Source organism: Neltuma alba, unplaced genomic scaffold, assembly GCF_004799145.2.
Source record: "Neltuma alba isolate B1F8T4 unplaced genomic scaffold, ASM479914v2 tig00012836_pilon, whole genome shotgun sequence".
Taxonomy (NCBI): domain Eukaryota; kingdom Viridiplantae; phylum Streptophyta; class Magnoliopsida; order Fabales; family Fabaceae; genus Neltuma; species Neltuma alba.
The window spans coordinates 160,964-174,754 of NW_021637225.1; the positions used below are offsets into that span (position 1 = coordinate 160,964).

Below are 13,791 nucleotides of genomic sequence, written 5' to 3' on the forward strand. Positions count from 1 at the left end.
TTGTCCCCGCTGAGAGGAGAGAGAAAGAGAGGCTCACCTTAAGCAGCACAAGCTTTAAATGCGAGTTGGTTGATGGTGGTTTCTTTCGATCTACTCTTACGGACTAAGCATTGTGGAGCGCATCTTTCCTTTCTATATAATAATTACTCATAATATATAACTCATCCTTAAACCCAAATCTCCTGCTTCCAAGATCGATCCTACCCTGAACCATACCCACTCTGTTTTTTCGATTCCTGCAACTTGGAAGAGCTGAGTTCCCAATTCCTAAAATTTCTTGGCTACCCTGATGGATTTTGTGGCGAATCCTTTTCCTTTGCCTTCTTCCGCGTTGGGCTCCTTCGGGAGCGTCGTTGAGAGGGTTAGACGCATAAGCAGTCTCGCGGTTTCTGTTATAATTGGAAACATCCTCTCTGCGATCTTGACATTTTGCTTTGCCTTAGGTTGGTAGATCACTCTCTCCCTTCCGATTACATTCTTACTTGCCTCTGACATTTCAAGCTAAGGTTCATTTGCGCTTGATGGGTTCACCCTAGAATTGTTTTTGGTCTTTTTACATTTACGTCGAATTTGTCATTGTGTGTTGATATGTCCAACGATCGTTGAATTCGCAGAGCATAATTTTTGGTGTTTTCAGTGAAGACAGACAAGCACTTTTCTTTCGGTGAAAAATGAATTCTGTGTGTGCCGTTTGTTTGTCGGATTGTATGTCATATGTTCATCTTTGTTTTTATCTGTTCTCACAGCAACCAAAAAAGAAAAACTTTCAAAATCTTTGTTCACCCTGTTCAATTCCCAACGTTTAGCTTTTGCTGCGAGATGTGCCTCTGTTGAAATTCGTTAAAGGCTAATACGATAATGGCTTGTTTGTCGGCAGTGGGAACGTTATTGGGTGCCATGACAGGAGCTTTGATAGGCCAAGAGACCGAGAGTGGCTTCATTAGAGGAGCAGCAGTTGGTGCCATTTCCGGAGCTGTTTTCTCCATTGAAGTATTTGAATCTTCTCTTGTTCTTTGGCAATCTGATGAATCTGGGATTGGGTGCCTCTTATATCTGGTGAGTAACTACTAAGCAGATGACCCTCAAAACTTTCGCTGCTTTAAGTTTACACATGCAGCTGAAAAAGTAGCGGCCTCCTGAGATTTGATTGTCATTATTACTTTCTGAATTATGCAGATTGATGTCATTGCTAGCCTATTGAGTGGGAGACTTGTGCGTGAGAGAATTGGCCCTGCCATGTTAAGTGCTGTCCAAAGTCAGGTTAGCATTTTTTGTCCAATTAATGAGACATATATTTGGATACGAACTCTCATCGAGAAGATTGCTCATTATATCTCTGCTCTTAAATGTCAGATGGGTGCTGTTGAAGCAAACTTTGAGGAGGTTCAAAACATCTTTGACACTGGTGGTTGCAAGGGCTTAACTGGGGATTGTGTTGAGAAGATCCCGAAGATCACAATCACAAATGATAATATTATTGATGCTTCGGGTGAAAGAGTTTCTTGTTCAGTCTGCCTCCAGGTTTGTATTGCTGCAGTGTTTATTGGTTAATGCCTGTGGTTACTATGACGTTGCCCTTTTATCCATAAAATACCAGGAGGGGGTGGTTTCTATATAGTGTGAATATATGCATATCTGTATCTAAAGAAAATAGTATCCATTTTGGGAATTGACATTGGGAATTTGTACATGTTCAGGACTTTCAGCCTGGAGAGACGGTTAGAAGTTTGCCTCATTGCCATCACATGTTCCACCTACCATGCATCGATAAGTGGCTCTTCAGGCACGGTTCATGTCCGTTATGCAGAAGGGATCTGTAATTTTGTATGTCCATAGTACAAAAAAGTTCTTTTATTGTTTATACAGTCTTTCACTTCTAGGACTTGTATTGGGTTCCAGGGAGCATCCCATGAGCGTATCATTGTACTAAATTAGTGTAAAGAAAATTTTGATATATTAAATAGTTTTGGCTCCTTCTCTTCGCTGGCCTCCTTCACTGATGACTTTACATAGGTGTTATTTTACTATAGGATTTCTCAATAAACGAATGAAGTTCTTATCTTTTTTGCTTCTGTCAATATCGTGTACGGATACATCTTCTAGACTCAATTAATGAGAGGGATAAAGATGAGAAAGAGTTATATGAAATTCACTCAAAAGATCCACTCACTCTCCTATTCACGGTTCTGATTGGATGTCTTCCTGCGGTAACAAGTCCTTGTGATCTGTCCCGGTCTGATACAAATATCAGAAACGAGGTGATGTTCACGTGGTCGATGATACCTGTTTTAAGGGGTTGGTAATCACATATGGTTGAATACTAGGTAAAATTGTAAAATGAAGCCATCCCTCGTCCAAGTTTGGTTTCCTTCTTCAAAATTTGATTTGATTCTGCGAAACGATTCATTCATTCTAATTGTAAAAACGGGAACGTGTGCAAGTCGAACGGCCGTGTGATGATGCAGATAAGGAAAGAAATGGGAGATAAAGTCTAGAGAAAATGGAATCCGGAGAATCAGCAAGTGTCTCTGACATTCAGACAACGGTCTCAATAATTTTGATTTCCCAGTCAAATCCATTAAAGACAGCCGCTGGTGCTTATACCCGCCCGGGACGAAAACCATAAAAGGCAGGAAAATTCCATCATCAGATGCTCCTTGGTTTAGTCAAATATCTTTGACGGCTCATTTGCCCCCTTCAAATGCTGAAAAGCCGGGAATGGGCTAGGGGCAATACTCGTTCTGCGACCTTAAAAGTTTAGATTTATTCCGTAATAAAAAGTTGTGACCAGAACCGATCCCGGTCTCAAATAAACGTGGAGTTAACGTTGAATTCGTTTCGTTCAAGATTAATAAAAGCGAGGTTGATACTAATGCAGGCACATGATGAAATCTGAAGTTGATGATAAGAAATTCGGAGGGGACACGTACTTAGGCGGAGCGAAACTGTAAATATCGGGACGGGCGGAGTGACTGATGGCGTGATCTATCTCTTCACCTGCCATATGTTTTTTTTTTGGCCTGAACTTCACCTGCCATATTAAAGATACGTACTTGAGGGAACGTAAATTGGCATTTAAACTTCCCCCGAATGGAATTAAAAGCAGTCCTTGTCCACAGCCCAGCCCCAACTGATGGTATATTATCTCTTTTTTGATTTCTTCACAAAAACTACCGTTAAACGTAAAATTGAGATAAAACTTTTTCTATATATTTATTTTGTATATCATAAAATTATTTTTAAAATTATAATTTGATTTTCTATCAAACATCCTATTCATTTAATGTTTAAGATGTTTTTAGTCCCTTGCTTATATTGCTCCCACCTATCTTTCTGACACGAGATAATGTGGTAGTGGGGGAGGGCAGCACGCAGCATTTGCAGTCAGTCTGCCACATTTACACCTCCTTCATAACCCCTCAACTAATGGGCCTTTTTAAAATTCACATAAGCCCATCTCTTTCGCCCCTTGTCTATGGGTTTATATAGCAGCATAGTGGAATACGTAGTCACATGAAACAAGTTTTCTTAGCACATTCACGACTCATTAAAAATATGATTTTTTTCAATTCATCTAATACTTATTTTCTTAAAAAAAAAATTTCTTTAAAAAAGTTATTATTCTTTTGATTAATCAAAGTGAAACCTGCCGCCTTTTTCATATTCGCAAGTACGGTGGGTTGAGCATGTCAAAATCCAAAGCTGTGAGATTCTCAGCCGCGAGCCACAATAACCCGGCGAAATCTGTGAACATTTTATGCTGGAATAGCACTCATGAAAATACGTTGTTTTGATCCATTACTCTGCACGAAGCCATGGGCTCATAAAATCACAATCCAGGTTGATATTTATGAGTATATTGTAATTTCATAGATTCCATACAAATGTTCTGATTTTCCTTCTATAGGTCTTATTCTTCATTTTTTAGTGGCCACTTACTTTTCGCCAAAAGTGGTCATGTTCATGTGATTATGTTCACATGTGAGCGCTGAAGCTAAACCCAACAGTTACCTGTGGTTTAAATTTTAGGACTCATGAGCATTTAATGAGAAACTTACCTATCCTGACTCAAATGGAAGTCCACGGACCTCCTTAGCTGTCTTGTTAATACTCCTTTCACACATTTTTCCTGGCATTAGAGCAGATAGCATAGATTTGAAGGAACAAGTCCAAATCTGGGGGTTGAATAAATCAAATTGAAAATTTCAAAGCAAATATACTTTGGTGGTCCTTTGGCTTTTTGAGGAGCCTTTAGTTTCTTTCTCTGCTCAAGTTCAATTATTATATTAATTGGACATGCATGTTAAAGAAACAGAAATAATGGTGGAGCCGGCACGTTCTATTAAGTTCCATCAAACTGACCGATACCCCACTGATCGGTGCCGTTTAAACCAAAATGATATTCACTTGGTAAGGGACTGTAAATGCTAATGTCCAAAATCTGAGAAATTTCCTCACTCATGGCCAAAGGTTATATTAATATTGCCCGCTAGAAATAGACAAGATGTATACAGAAATAAATGCAGGCACCAAAGGTCAAGATTCCCAGATGCTCACAACTTAAAAGACTCAGAGTCTTAAATTACTCAGAAATTTGTCTACGCAGCAATCCCTGGGCTAACCAGGCAAATGATGCCCCTAACATATTGGTGTCTTTATTTTCTGAGCTGCATATTGATAAATCATATGGGTCATTAAAAGAAATAATTGAAAAATCATTGGCATGTTGCTGTCAAGTTGTAGGCCAAAACAAACACTAAAGCCTAGAGGGCATGATCAGATTGCCATGTTAAGACGTTCACTGGACAGATGAGCTCGATGTACTTAACGAAGAAGAGAAAAAAAGCTTACTGGGTCAATTGCATTAAATATCATAACCGGGGCGATGCTTAACTGCTTATCCAGAAGGCTGGAAATAAAATATCCTCTACTGGCAACTCTATTCATGCTTCGTAGAGAATACATTACTGATTAATTAGTTCGATGCTCTCACTACCAGGTGGTAGAGATCTTTGGCAGTTTGGCTTATATGCCGTCCGAAGACAAGACCAAGTAAGCCAAGACTTGCCTTTCCGGGACACAATGGATTTACAATTCAAAAATGTAACTGATCATAGAAACATAAGCAGCAGAGGACAGCGTATGCTGCCGTAATTAGATTGCAATGGGTGATCAGCACCGCTGTTTATTGGCTGCTCCATCGCAGGAAATGGCAAAGCCATTCCATCCCAAAAGCAGTTGCTTCCAAACTGTGTTGGTATGGCTTGTTTCAGGCATTTTAACGGTAATGGTAGTTTCATTGTTGTACTGCCTCTTCAAGAGACTACTTAAATGCAAAAGGGGTTCGAAAGGTGAGCTAAAGGCACAATGAACGGAATTTGGAAGCAGAAATTTTCAGATCCAAGTATAGAATTGAAGGCACTGAATGTTGCAGGTGCAATAGATGATAAGAGTTTGAAATATGATAATATATCGTTAAGGTGTTTTGATTTGGAGGCACTAGCGAAGGCTACAAACAATTTTAGCTCAGATTGCTTGCTGGGTTCTGGTGCGCTTGGAACGGTGTATAAAGGAACCTTCGAATCAGAAGGAACGTTGGCCATTAAAAGAGCTCACGGTGAATCATTCCTAGCCAAGGAAGAGTTCAGAAAAGGTCAGATTCGAATTCGATAATGATATATCCACAACTCCACCTAAATTAAACCAGTACTAATATTTCATGCTTGTCTTTTTCCTTGTAGCAGAAGTGAGCCTCATTTCGAAAGTAAAGCACAGGAATCTTGTTAGTTTGGTGGGATATTGTGAAGAACCTGGTAATTTTTTTGTTAATTGAAAAGTGATAACAGAGTATATACAGTATACTTTATGGAATTTGCCAGTAAATGATCTTTACAGAGCAGAGCTTGTCATGGTAATGTGGTCGTATTTCCAAAAGCAGGAGATGGGTCCAAATGCTGGTTTATGAGTATGTGCCTAATGGTTCTCTGCTCGAATGCATGATGGGTAAGTACGTCAGTTTGATCAATTCGATGAATCAGTATTATATTTGTCTCTACGTAAAGTCCATTTATAATTCAAGTGTAAGGAAAGAGACGAGGATGAAAACATGAATACTTGCTGAGAAAAGCTTCAATACCATTTCGAATATGACATTTTGGAATCATAGGAAATAGAGGGAAGAGCTTAACTTGGAGGCAAAGAGTAAACGTAGCAACAGGAGCAGCTAAAGGTACATTCATTTTATTTATTTCTTTCTTTTTCATCCAAAAAAAATTCACTGTTAATTAGCAAGAAATTTCCTGATGTAGAAATTCGGGATATTTTACAGGTATAGCTTATTTGCATGAAGGGGTGACACCAAATATAATTCATCGTGACATCAAACCGAGCAACATCTTACTAGGCGAAGGGTTTGAGGCTAAAGTTTCAGATTTTGGGTTGACAAAATCAGGACCAACTAGTGATCAATCTTATGTTAGCAGCCAGATCAAAGGAACCCCAGGATACCTTGATCCCACTTATTGTTCAACCTTTCATTTGACCACTTTCAGTGACGTTTATAGTTTCGGTGTCATGCTTCTCCAGCTTATTTCTGCTAGACCGGCCGTTGATACCAAAAAAGATCAAAATATTTCTCACATTATTGATTGGGTAAGTCGTGCAAATCTTTATTTAATCATATATAATTTCATTCTTTTTCGCTATATGTTTTGATTAAAGGGGTTTCGGATTTTCACATCTATGATGGTGGCCCTTTTCCTTAGATCTATACCAATATAATAAATATGGTTGATGCAGGCAAGGCCTAGCTTAGAGAAGGGTAATATTGAAGAAATTATAGATGTCAATTTGCTATGTGAGCCTTGCAATATGAAGGTTATGTTGAAGATGGGTCAGCTTGCTCTCAGATGTGGGGCTCAAGTACCAAAATATCGGTCTACAATGACTCAAGTGTATCGAGATCTAGAAGAAGCTCTTTATGGAGCTGATCACTTGGCTGGCAAACTATCTTCAAAGAATTTCAGAAAATCAAGTAGCACATCTCAAGAATCAGCAGAGTCAGGGGCTTTCAAATCTATAGAAAACGATGACTATTCAAAGAGTTCTGTGAGCATAAATGGTGCTGAATTTCGAAAGTTTCATATTGATATGGATAGTTTATCCTTTCAAAGCACAAACTTAAGATGCCTAGAAAATAATAGTATTAGCATTAACACTGATGTCAATACTTTGAGGAGAATTCAAGAAGATAAGGCTACACAAAAGGCAGTAGCTTCAATGAATTTTGTGCCTGGGTCTTTGGCAACCCTTAAAAGTGTTTCTAAGAAGGATTTTTTTGCAAAACGAGACGAACTCCTCTATATATTTACTTCGTAAACTGTAAAAATATTTTTAAAACTATAGTTTGGTTTTTATCCAAATACCTTTTAATAACAATGATCATTCGTTGTGCTATCATTTAATTGTATATCAATCACAATTACATACACAATTTTTTTTTTAAAAAAAAGACAACAAAATAAGTTGCGAAAGCAGGAAAATAAATTGACCCGGACTGGAGGCACTTTACAAACAACTATCTCAAAATTAATGAACCTTAAATTTTGCACGTTTGTTTCAAATCATAATTGTACGTCTCTCTATTTTGATAATCCTTGGTTGGTCTGACGTTTAAAAAAGCATCATAATTTCAACTCCTTACGTGATAACGTAATTTTGATAATGGGCGAAAATTACTATCAATTCATTAAAATATACGTGCTTGATTGCTGGCAGGGAACTTTGCTCGACTTGTAACTCCTACGCCGTAAGAGAACCTTTGCTTTATCTAAAGTTTGCACTCCATAAAGTATCTCCATTTTGAGCATACTGAAGCATACAGAAGTGCTAAAAAGTCTGAAGTCTAGCAAAACTGGTGGCTTCAGCTGAAGCTTCGACTGCACATCTTTTGTCACAGAGTTAATTAACTACCATTTTCTTCTTAAAGCGTCTTCGCATTTTCGCTGTAAGTCACAAGGCTTGCATACACTTTAATAGAAGCCTTTGAAAACTCAGCTAATGACGATAAAACACTACAGAACTCGCTCTGAAAAGCCTTTAAAGTAATATGCTGTGTCTCTAGCATACTAGCTCGGTGCTTTGCCTTCCCGGCATCTAGCTTCTTCCTATGTATCTCCAAAAGCTCTCTCTGTTTTAACAAATATTGAACCGGAGTACGCATATTTACCTCTGAACCCTGCACAGATTGCTCTGGTCCAAGAATTTTGCATTCCTCCCTCTGAAGAGCAATGCCCCTTCTATCAACTTCCTTGGCAAGTTCATCAACTCTCCTCTTCTGTCTCAGCTCCTTCCCTTGTTGAACCCAGAGAGACTGCACCTCTTTGCCAAAGCTTTTGATTGCATAGGTAACTTTCTTTTCAGGCGTTTTCTCCAGCCAAGCCAACCAGTCATGAAGGATTACAAGTATTGGTAGCCTATTTATCTTATATGGCGGAGTTGAGTATATTCCCCAAGAGTAGATTTCATCAACTTCACTGATTGTGAACTTAGATAGCCATCCATGAAGAGCCTCAATATATGCCTTCTCTGCAGAAACAATGGCGGCAAAGCAAGTACGCCAGGTTTGCAGTTCTGCCTCGAGCTCAATTGTGGCTAAGCGATGTGAGCCATTGCAAAATTTTCCATAAGCAGGACAGTTAAATAACCTCACTTGATTCAATATTTGGTATTGGGTTTCATGTGATTCCAACATCATCTTCCAGTGTCTCATAAGGCTGCATAGGTGAAAGATATGGGGTCATGACAGGTGAAAATTTAGGACTCAAGATTTTTTTTGTAGAAATTCGAGACTTACCCATTTAACAGCTCGACAAGTTGTGGCAACAATTCTTCATTTTTCAGTTTTAGGATTCTCCTTGAAATCGATTCAGCAGTTTGAACTGAAACCAGTAGCCTGGCATGTAATTCTAATACTTCAGCAGTAGCTTTATCCTCATGATTGAGGCTACCTTTTCGAGTTTTTTATTTCTAAATCGAGAGCATTTCCTCTCAAATATTTCTCGGATTTCCTTTCCAGCCTGAACATGGGAAGAAGAGGATCAAACTTCAATACTTAATATAAGTTATTTTCCTTTAAGAAGCAGAATTTATATTTTATTCAAACGGAAGTTAAATGGCTACCACACTTGCTGCCATTGCTAGTACAGATGCCTCTTACACTCGCTGTTTATATTTACATTCTACTATGATCAAACATATGGTTTAATTCATTTTCAAAATACCATTCAGCTTTCTTTAAGTGGAATATGGATCAAATCCTTTTGGCCTACAAATATACGGGAGCATGACCAGTATATCGATGTATTTCTACAGAACACTGTTGACTAACTAATGCTATGAACATAATATCTACACGGAGACATCAGACAGCCAAGGCTGTGCTTTTATAATTTGCGGCTACTGCTTGTCATTCGTGCACAATTACTAGAGAAGAGAGGATTTTGAAAAGAAAAAATTGAGAAGTCCAATTCCAATCTTTACATATTCTACATACCTTAACCTCCTCATAGAGTTTCTTCTCCCAAGCATATAACCTTTCTATCGTGGATGAGTGGCTACCTGACCCCATTCCCCCACATTCATCATACGAATCAATACTAAGTTCCGTCCATGAGGAAGAAACTTGCGAACCTGAAATCAGCAGACTCTTACTGGAGGAAGAATGCAATGAATTGGATCGGTTCCATGTTATTGATCGAATCAGTTTCTTCGAGCTCTCTGCATCAAGTACGAAACGAATATTTTGATAAACTTTTCATCTTGGCAATAAACATGCAAGTAAAGAGCAAAAGATATGTGCAACGATGGTCAAACTTATTACTGCGTGATCAAACAAGAGTGGGGTTTTTTAAAAATAAGTAAACAATTATATAAGGAAAATTTTACTACACATAAATTTTCATGGCCATTCAATCGGCCCAATCATGCAAACGCAGAACGCCTACGATAATAGCAAGAAAAGATATAACTCACCTTTGATATCGTCCAGGCCAGATAGCAAAGGGACTCTATTAGCCTCAAGCATCCTTGAGACAGTCTTACCGGAGTTGTAAGCCTTGATAAAATGGTCCTCTACATCCTTCAATGCTTCCAACAGTTGCCTCCCGTCTTTTTCTCCATTAATCCGCCTCAAATCTTCGCTCCCACATGCTTCCAATTTGGAATCATCCCTGCTTCTAGGCGCCTTAATCTCATCCACAACTCTTGTTCCACATCCCACTCTTACACTATCTTCATATGTGTTCTGAGTTAACCCTCCCACATCAAACAGATTGAAAAAATCCCACTGATAACTTCTCCTTGAGGATGGCAAGGGTGCACTCACATCACCATAAAAATGCTCACACAAGGGTTCCTCTTCGTCACTGAACTCTTCATCTTCTTCCTCGAAATTTTTTTGGTCTTTAGATTCTTTGCCTTCTGGAGTTCCTCCTTGGTGGGGTTCAGATGGTTTATGCTGAAGAAAAACGGGGTTGTCAATGAGAGCTGCAGTTTCAGAGGTGAAAGTGGAAGGATAGGTGATGAGAAATGGAGAAGGCGGCGATGAATGTCTAGCTACAAACAACCTTAAGGCCAATGCGACGGAATAGAGAGATTGATTATACTTCGAGTATGCCTCTGCGAATGCAAACCTACGCTCTAGGGCCAACTTGATGAGGCATTTCCTTTCTCTGCAGAAGGACACAACGTCGTCTTCTTCGCTCAGCTTCTTTGAGGTCGCACAACCCATTCTCTCCAACCAGCAATTCGGTTCAAAGCAGGGAATGCGGCGTAGAGAAAGCGTGAGGACGCCCTCGCAAAACCGGACAAAGCACCCCTAAGATTCCAAACGAGCTCCGGGGAGTGCAGTGACCAGTAATCTTATTTTAGGAGCTTAATGTGCAACCCACTAGCCGGACTAAAGTCACGCACTTGGCTCCCTCGTTTAACGAAAGAGCAGAACAAAACAAAAAGAGGATGCCCACCGAAGCATAAAGATCGAGAGGAAATGGAGGAAAATGCCGCATTGTCATTGATAACTGAGTAATTATAATCTACGGAATTTATCGCCGGTTCTTCTGCCCAATGCGTTGTTCAACAGAACGATCACAAACCAAACAGTCGGTTTTTTTTTTTTTAATATATTATTACAACTGACAATGGTCAAAAAGAACAGAGCGCAAAAAGACTAGAAGTATGATGACTTGCTGGAACAAGGCATTTATGAAATTTATGAAATAAGTAAGTAAAAGAGCATCTTTGCTACCGGTAACGGTACGACGGCCAAGTAAATCTATCTTAAAATTTTAACCTCGGGGGTAATTAGTATACTTAACTAGTCCTTTGAGTCCAAAAAAAAATACTTAACTAGTCCTTCGGTACTTAATATGATTATTGATTTTAATTTTAAATGTACTACTTATTTTTTATATTTATTAATTTTTTTAGATTATTTATATAGATACTTTTTTAACTATAATTAAGTAGGAGTGAGAGTAATGATATTAAAAAAGATGATTATACTGTTTAAAAAAATCATATTTATTATAATTAACTAACTTACTTAACTTTTTTAATCTAATTAAATTAGCTAAATATGTCTTAGGTTAAAAATAGGAGGAGTATTAATTAGTGCAATTTTCTTTTGAAAGTCTTAAAATTAATGTTGTCACCCTATACTGATGTTTAACAAATGTTGATAGCTAATTGAATAATTCTGCCGAGGTTAAAGGACAATTCTCCTTTAAAAATATTTTAAGAAACAATTAAAATTTAAATTTTCAATTGGTGTAATACTCTTTGGTCCTTAATATAGGACTCAATTATTGAGTTGGTTTTGGTCATAAATATAAGACACATTTTTCATATTTATCAATTTTATCTAAATTATCCCTATAGATACTCTCTCAACCATAATCAAGTAAAAGAGAGAGAGGGTATTAAGAAAAATAATTATGGTGTTTTAGAAAAAATGTGTTACTTTTCTTATAATTAACCAACTTACCTAACTTCCTTAATCTAATCAAATTAGTTAAATGGTCTTATATTAAGGGTCGGAGGAGTATTTTTCAAATTAGATGAAAAATCCAACAATTCATTATAAAGCTAAATAAGAAGACTTTGGGCTAAAACAACGCATATAATTATGCGAGAATTCCAGTTAAATTCAACTAAAATACCTTAATCTTAATTGAGACATGCACTTTTAACAAATTTTAATTAGGTCATGAGGTTTTATTAGGAATTTATGAATGTTGTTAAATAACCATAATACCCCTCTTTAATTAAAAAGAAAAATTGATTGTTTTATCCCTCCCAAATGGTTCCTCTTTTCTCTTATGATTATTTTCCAGGACTAAAAAACACATAAATAATTTTATAATGTTTAAAATTTGTGTATATAACTAAAAATTTTTAAAATATTTTAGTCAAAAATTTTAAATTACAACAAAAATACCCTTTAAATAAATATTTTATATTTTTAGGTTGTAAATATTTATTTTTAAGATTTTGAAATATCTGAATTACAAGAAATATTTTATACTAAGTGGTTGCAAATTACGTTTTTGGGTTGGAATTCAATATTTGCTTCAATAAATAAAACCTACGTACATTTTAAGAACATAATATTAAATATTTTTGTAATTAAAATATTTTAATATAGTAAAATGAATATTTACAAACATAAAATAAAAAATATTTATTTTAAGGTCATTTATGTTAAAATTTAAAATGTTTTATTAAAATATTTTTTAAGATTTTAATTATATATACAAGCATTAAAAAGTTTTTTTTTTGTGTTTTTTGGTCCTAAAAATAATCATAAAAGGTGAGAGATGATTTTGGGGAGTAAAATAATCAATTTTTTATTTTAATTAAAGAGAGGCATTCTGGTTATTTAATAACATTTAAAAATATTAAATTAGGACTCATGTCCTAATTAGAGATTTATTAAAAAGTATAAACCCTAATTTAAATTTAGATTTTTCCCATAATTATTGTCTCTTTGTCAATCTGCAGTAGAGGCCTCGACATCTAAAAGCACGTGTTGTTGGGAAAATTCTTGCGATAATTAAGTTGTATGGGGCATCTTTAAGAAAAAAATTCATCGAACCGCTAGTAGAATTCTTTATAAACAACTAAAACATGCAACAGGATGAAATAAGAGATAAAGTGACTTTGCTAACGCAATCTAAAAAGGAGCGAGAATTCACGAGGCTCTGAAACGACAATGCACGAGGCCTATGTGTGGAGACATGTTCATGAGGAAAAGTTTGGGTTAATCCACGCAGCCCACAGGCAAATTCAAATAGGTCCATACTTGCTCCCGATTAAACCTGCGCAAAGCTAGATGCCGCATGCCCAGACGCGCTCATTTTGAGCCATTTACATCTTTTTTCCGATCGAGGGCCCAGTCTTGTTTTTCCCTTGAAAAAATTATGAAGATCATTTAGTAAATTAGCTTCATATTATCATGGAGACGATTTAAAATTTCAGCATGTTAATTCCATTTAAAGCTTTAAATTAGCTTCTTAATAATATATAAAAGCAATGTAGAATTCTAGATTACACAGCTGTGAAAAATGATACTTTTTGAAGTTGTATCATTAATTTTTTAGCCTAATTGTTCTAATGTAAATTGTTTTTTAATATAGAGTGAGTTAAAAAGAAGCTATATTTCAAGACATGGTTAGTACAAAATCCATGTAAAATATACTAAAAATGCCCTAAAAATAATACTGCTTTTGATTC

The 13,791-nt window shown here is 36.7% G+C and overlaps 4 protein-coding genes across 4 annotated transcripts; 2 read left to right on the forward strand and 2 right to left on the reverse strand.

The window, feature by feature from the left end:
• Positions 1–1,978, forward strand: LOC114731556 (NEP1-interacting protein 1-like). The gene is made up of 5 exons (XM_028918763.1): positions 1–443; positions 878–1,056; positions 1,177–1,260; positions 1,354–1,521; positions 1,698–1,978. The coding sequence occupies exons 1-5, from the start codon at positions 290–292 to the stop codon at positions 1,818–1,820; spliced, it is 708 nt and encodes a 235-aa protein (XP_028774596.1). The 5' UTR covers positions 1–289; the 3' UTR covers positions 1,821–1,978.
• Positions 1,979–5,164: 3,186 nt separating this feature from the next.
• LOC114731489 (probable serine/threonine-protein kinase PBL9) lies at positions 5,165–7,377 on the forward strand. Its single transcript, XM_028918672.1, has 8 exons — positions 5,165–5,342; positions 5,411–5,672; positions 5,737–5,813; positions 5,896–5,911; positions 5,939–6,003; positions 6,167–6,229; positions 6,329–6,651; positions 6,799–7,377. The coding sequence occupies exons 1-8, from the start codon at positions 5,165–5,167 to the stop codon at positions 7,375–7,377; spliced, it is 1,563 nt and encodes a 520-aa protein (XP_028774505.1).
• Positions 7,378–7,950: 573 nt separating this feature from the next.
• On the reverse strand, positions 7,951–8,940 carry LOC114731479 (nitrate regulatory gene2 protein-like). The gene is made up of 2 exons (XM_028918660.1): positions 8,855–8,940; positions 7,951–8,774 (listed from the first exon to the last, which is right to left on the reverse strand). The coding sequence occupies exon 2, from the start codon at positions 8,768–8,770 to the stop codon at positions 7,982–7,984; it is 789 nt and encodes a 262-aa protein (XP_028774493.1). The 5' UTR covers positions 8,771–8,774; positions 8,855–8,940; the 3' UTR covers positions 7,951–7,981.
• Positions 8,941–8,966: 26 nt separating this feature from the next.
• On the reverse strand, positions 8,967–10,789 carry LOC114731490 (uncharacterized). The gene is made up of 3 exons (XM_028918673.1): positions 10,033–10,789; positions 9,554–9,777; positions 8,967–9,077 (listed from the first exon to the last, which is right to left on the reverse strand). The coding sequence occupies exons 1-3, from the start codon at positions 10,787–10,789 to the stop codon at positions 8,967–8,969; spliced, it is 1,092 nt and encodes a 363-aa protein (XP_028774506.1).
• Positions 10,790–13,791: the final 3,002 nt, after the last annotated feature.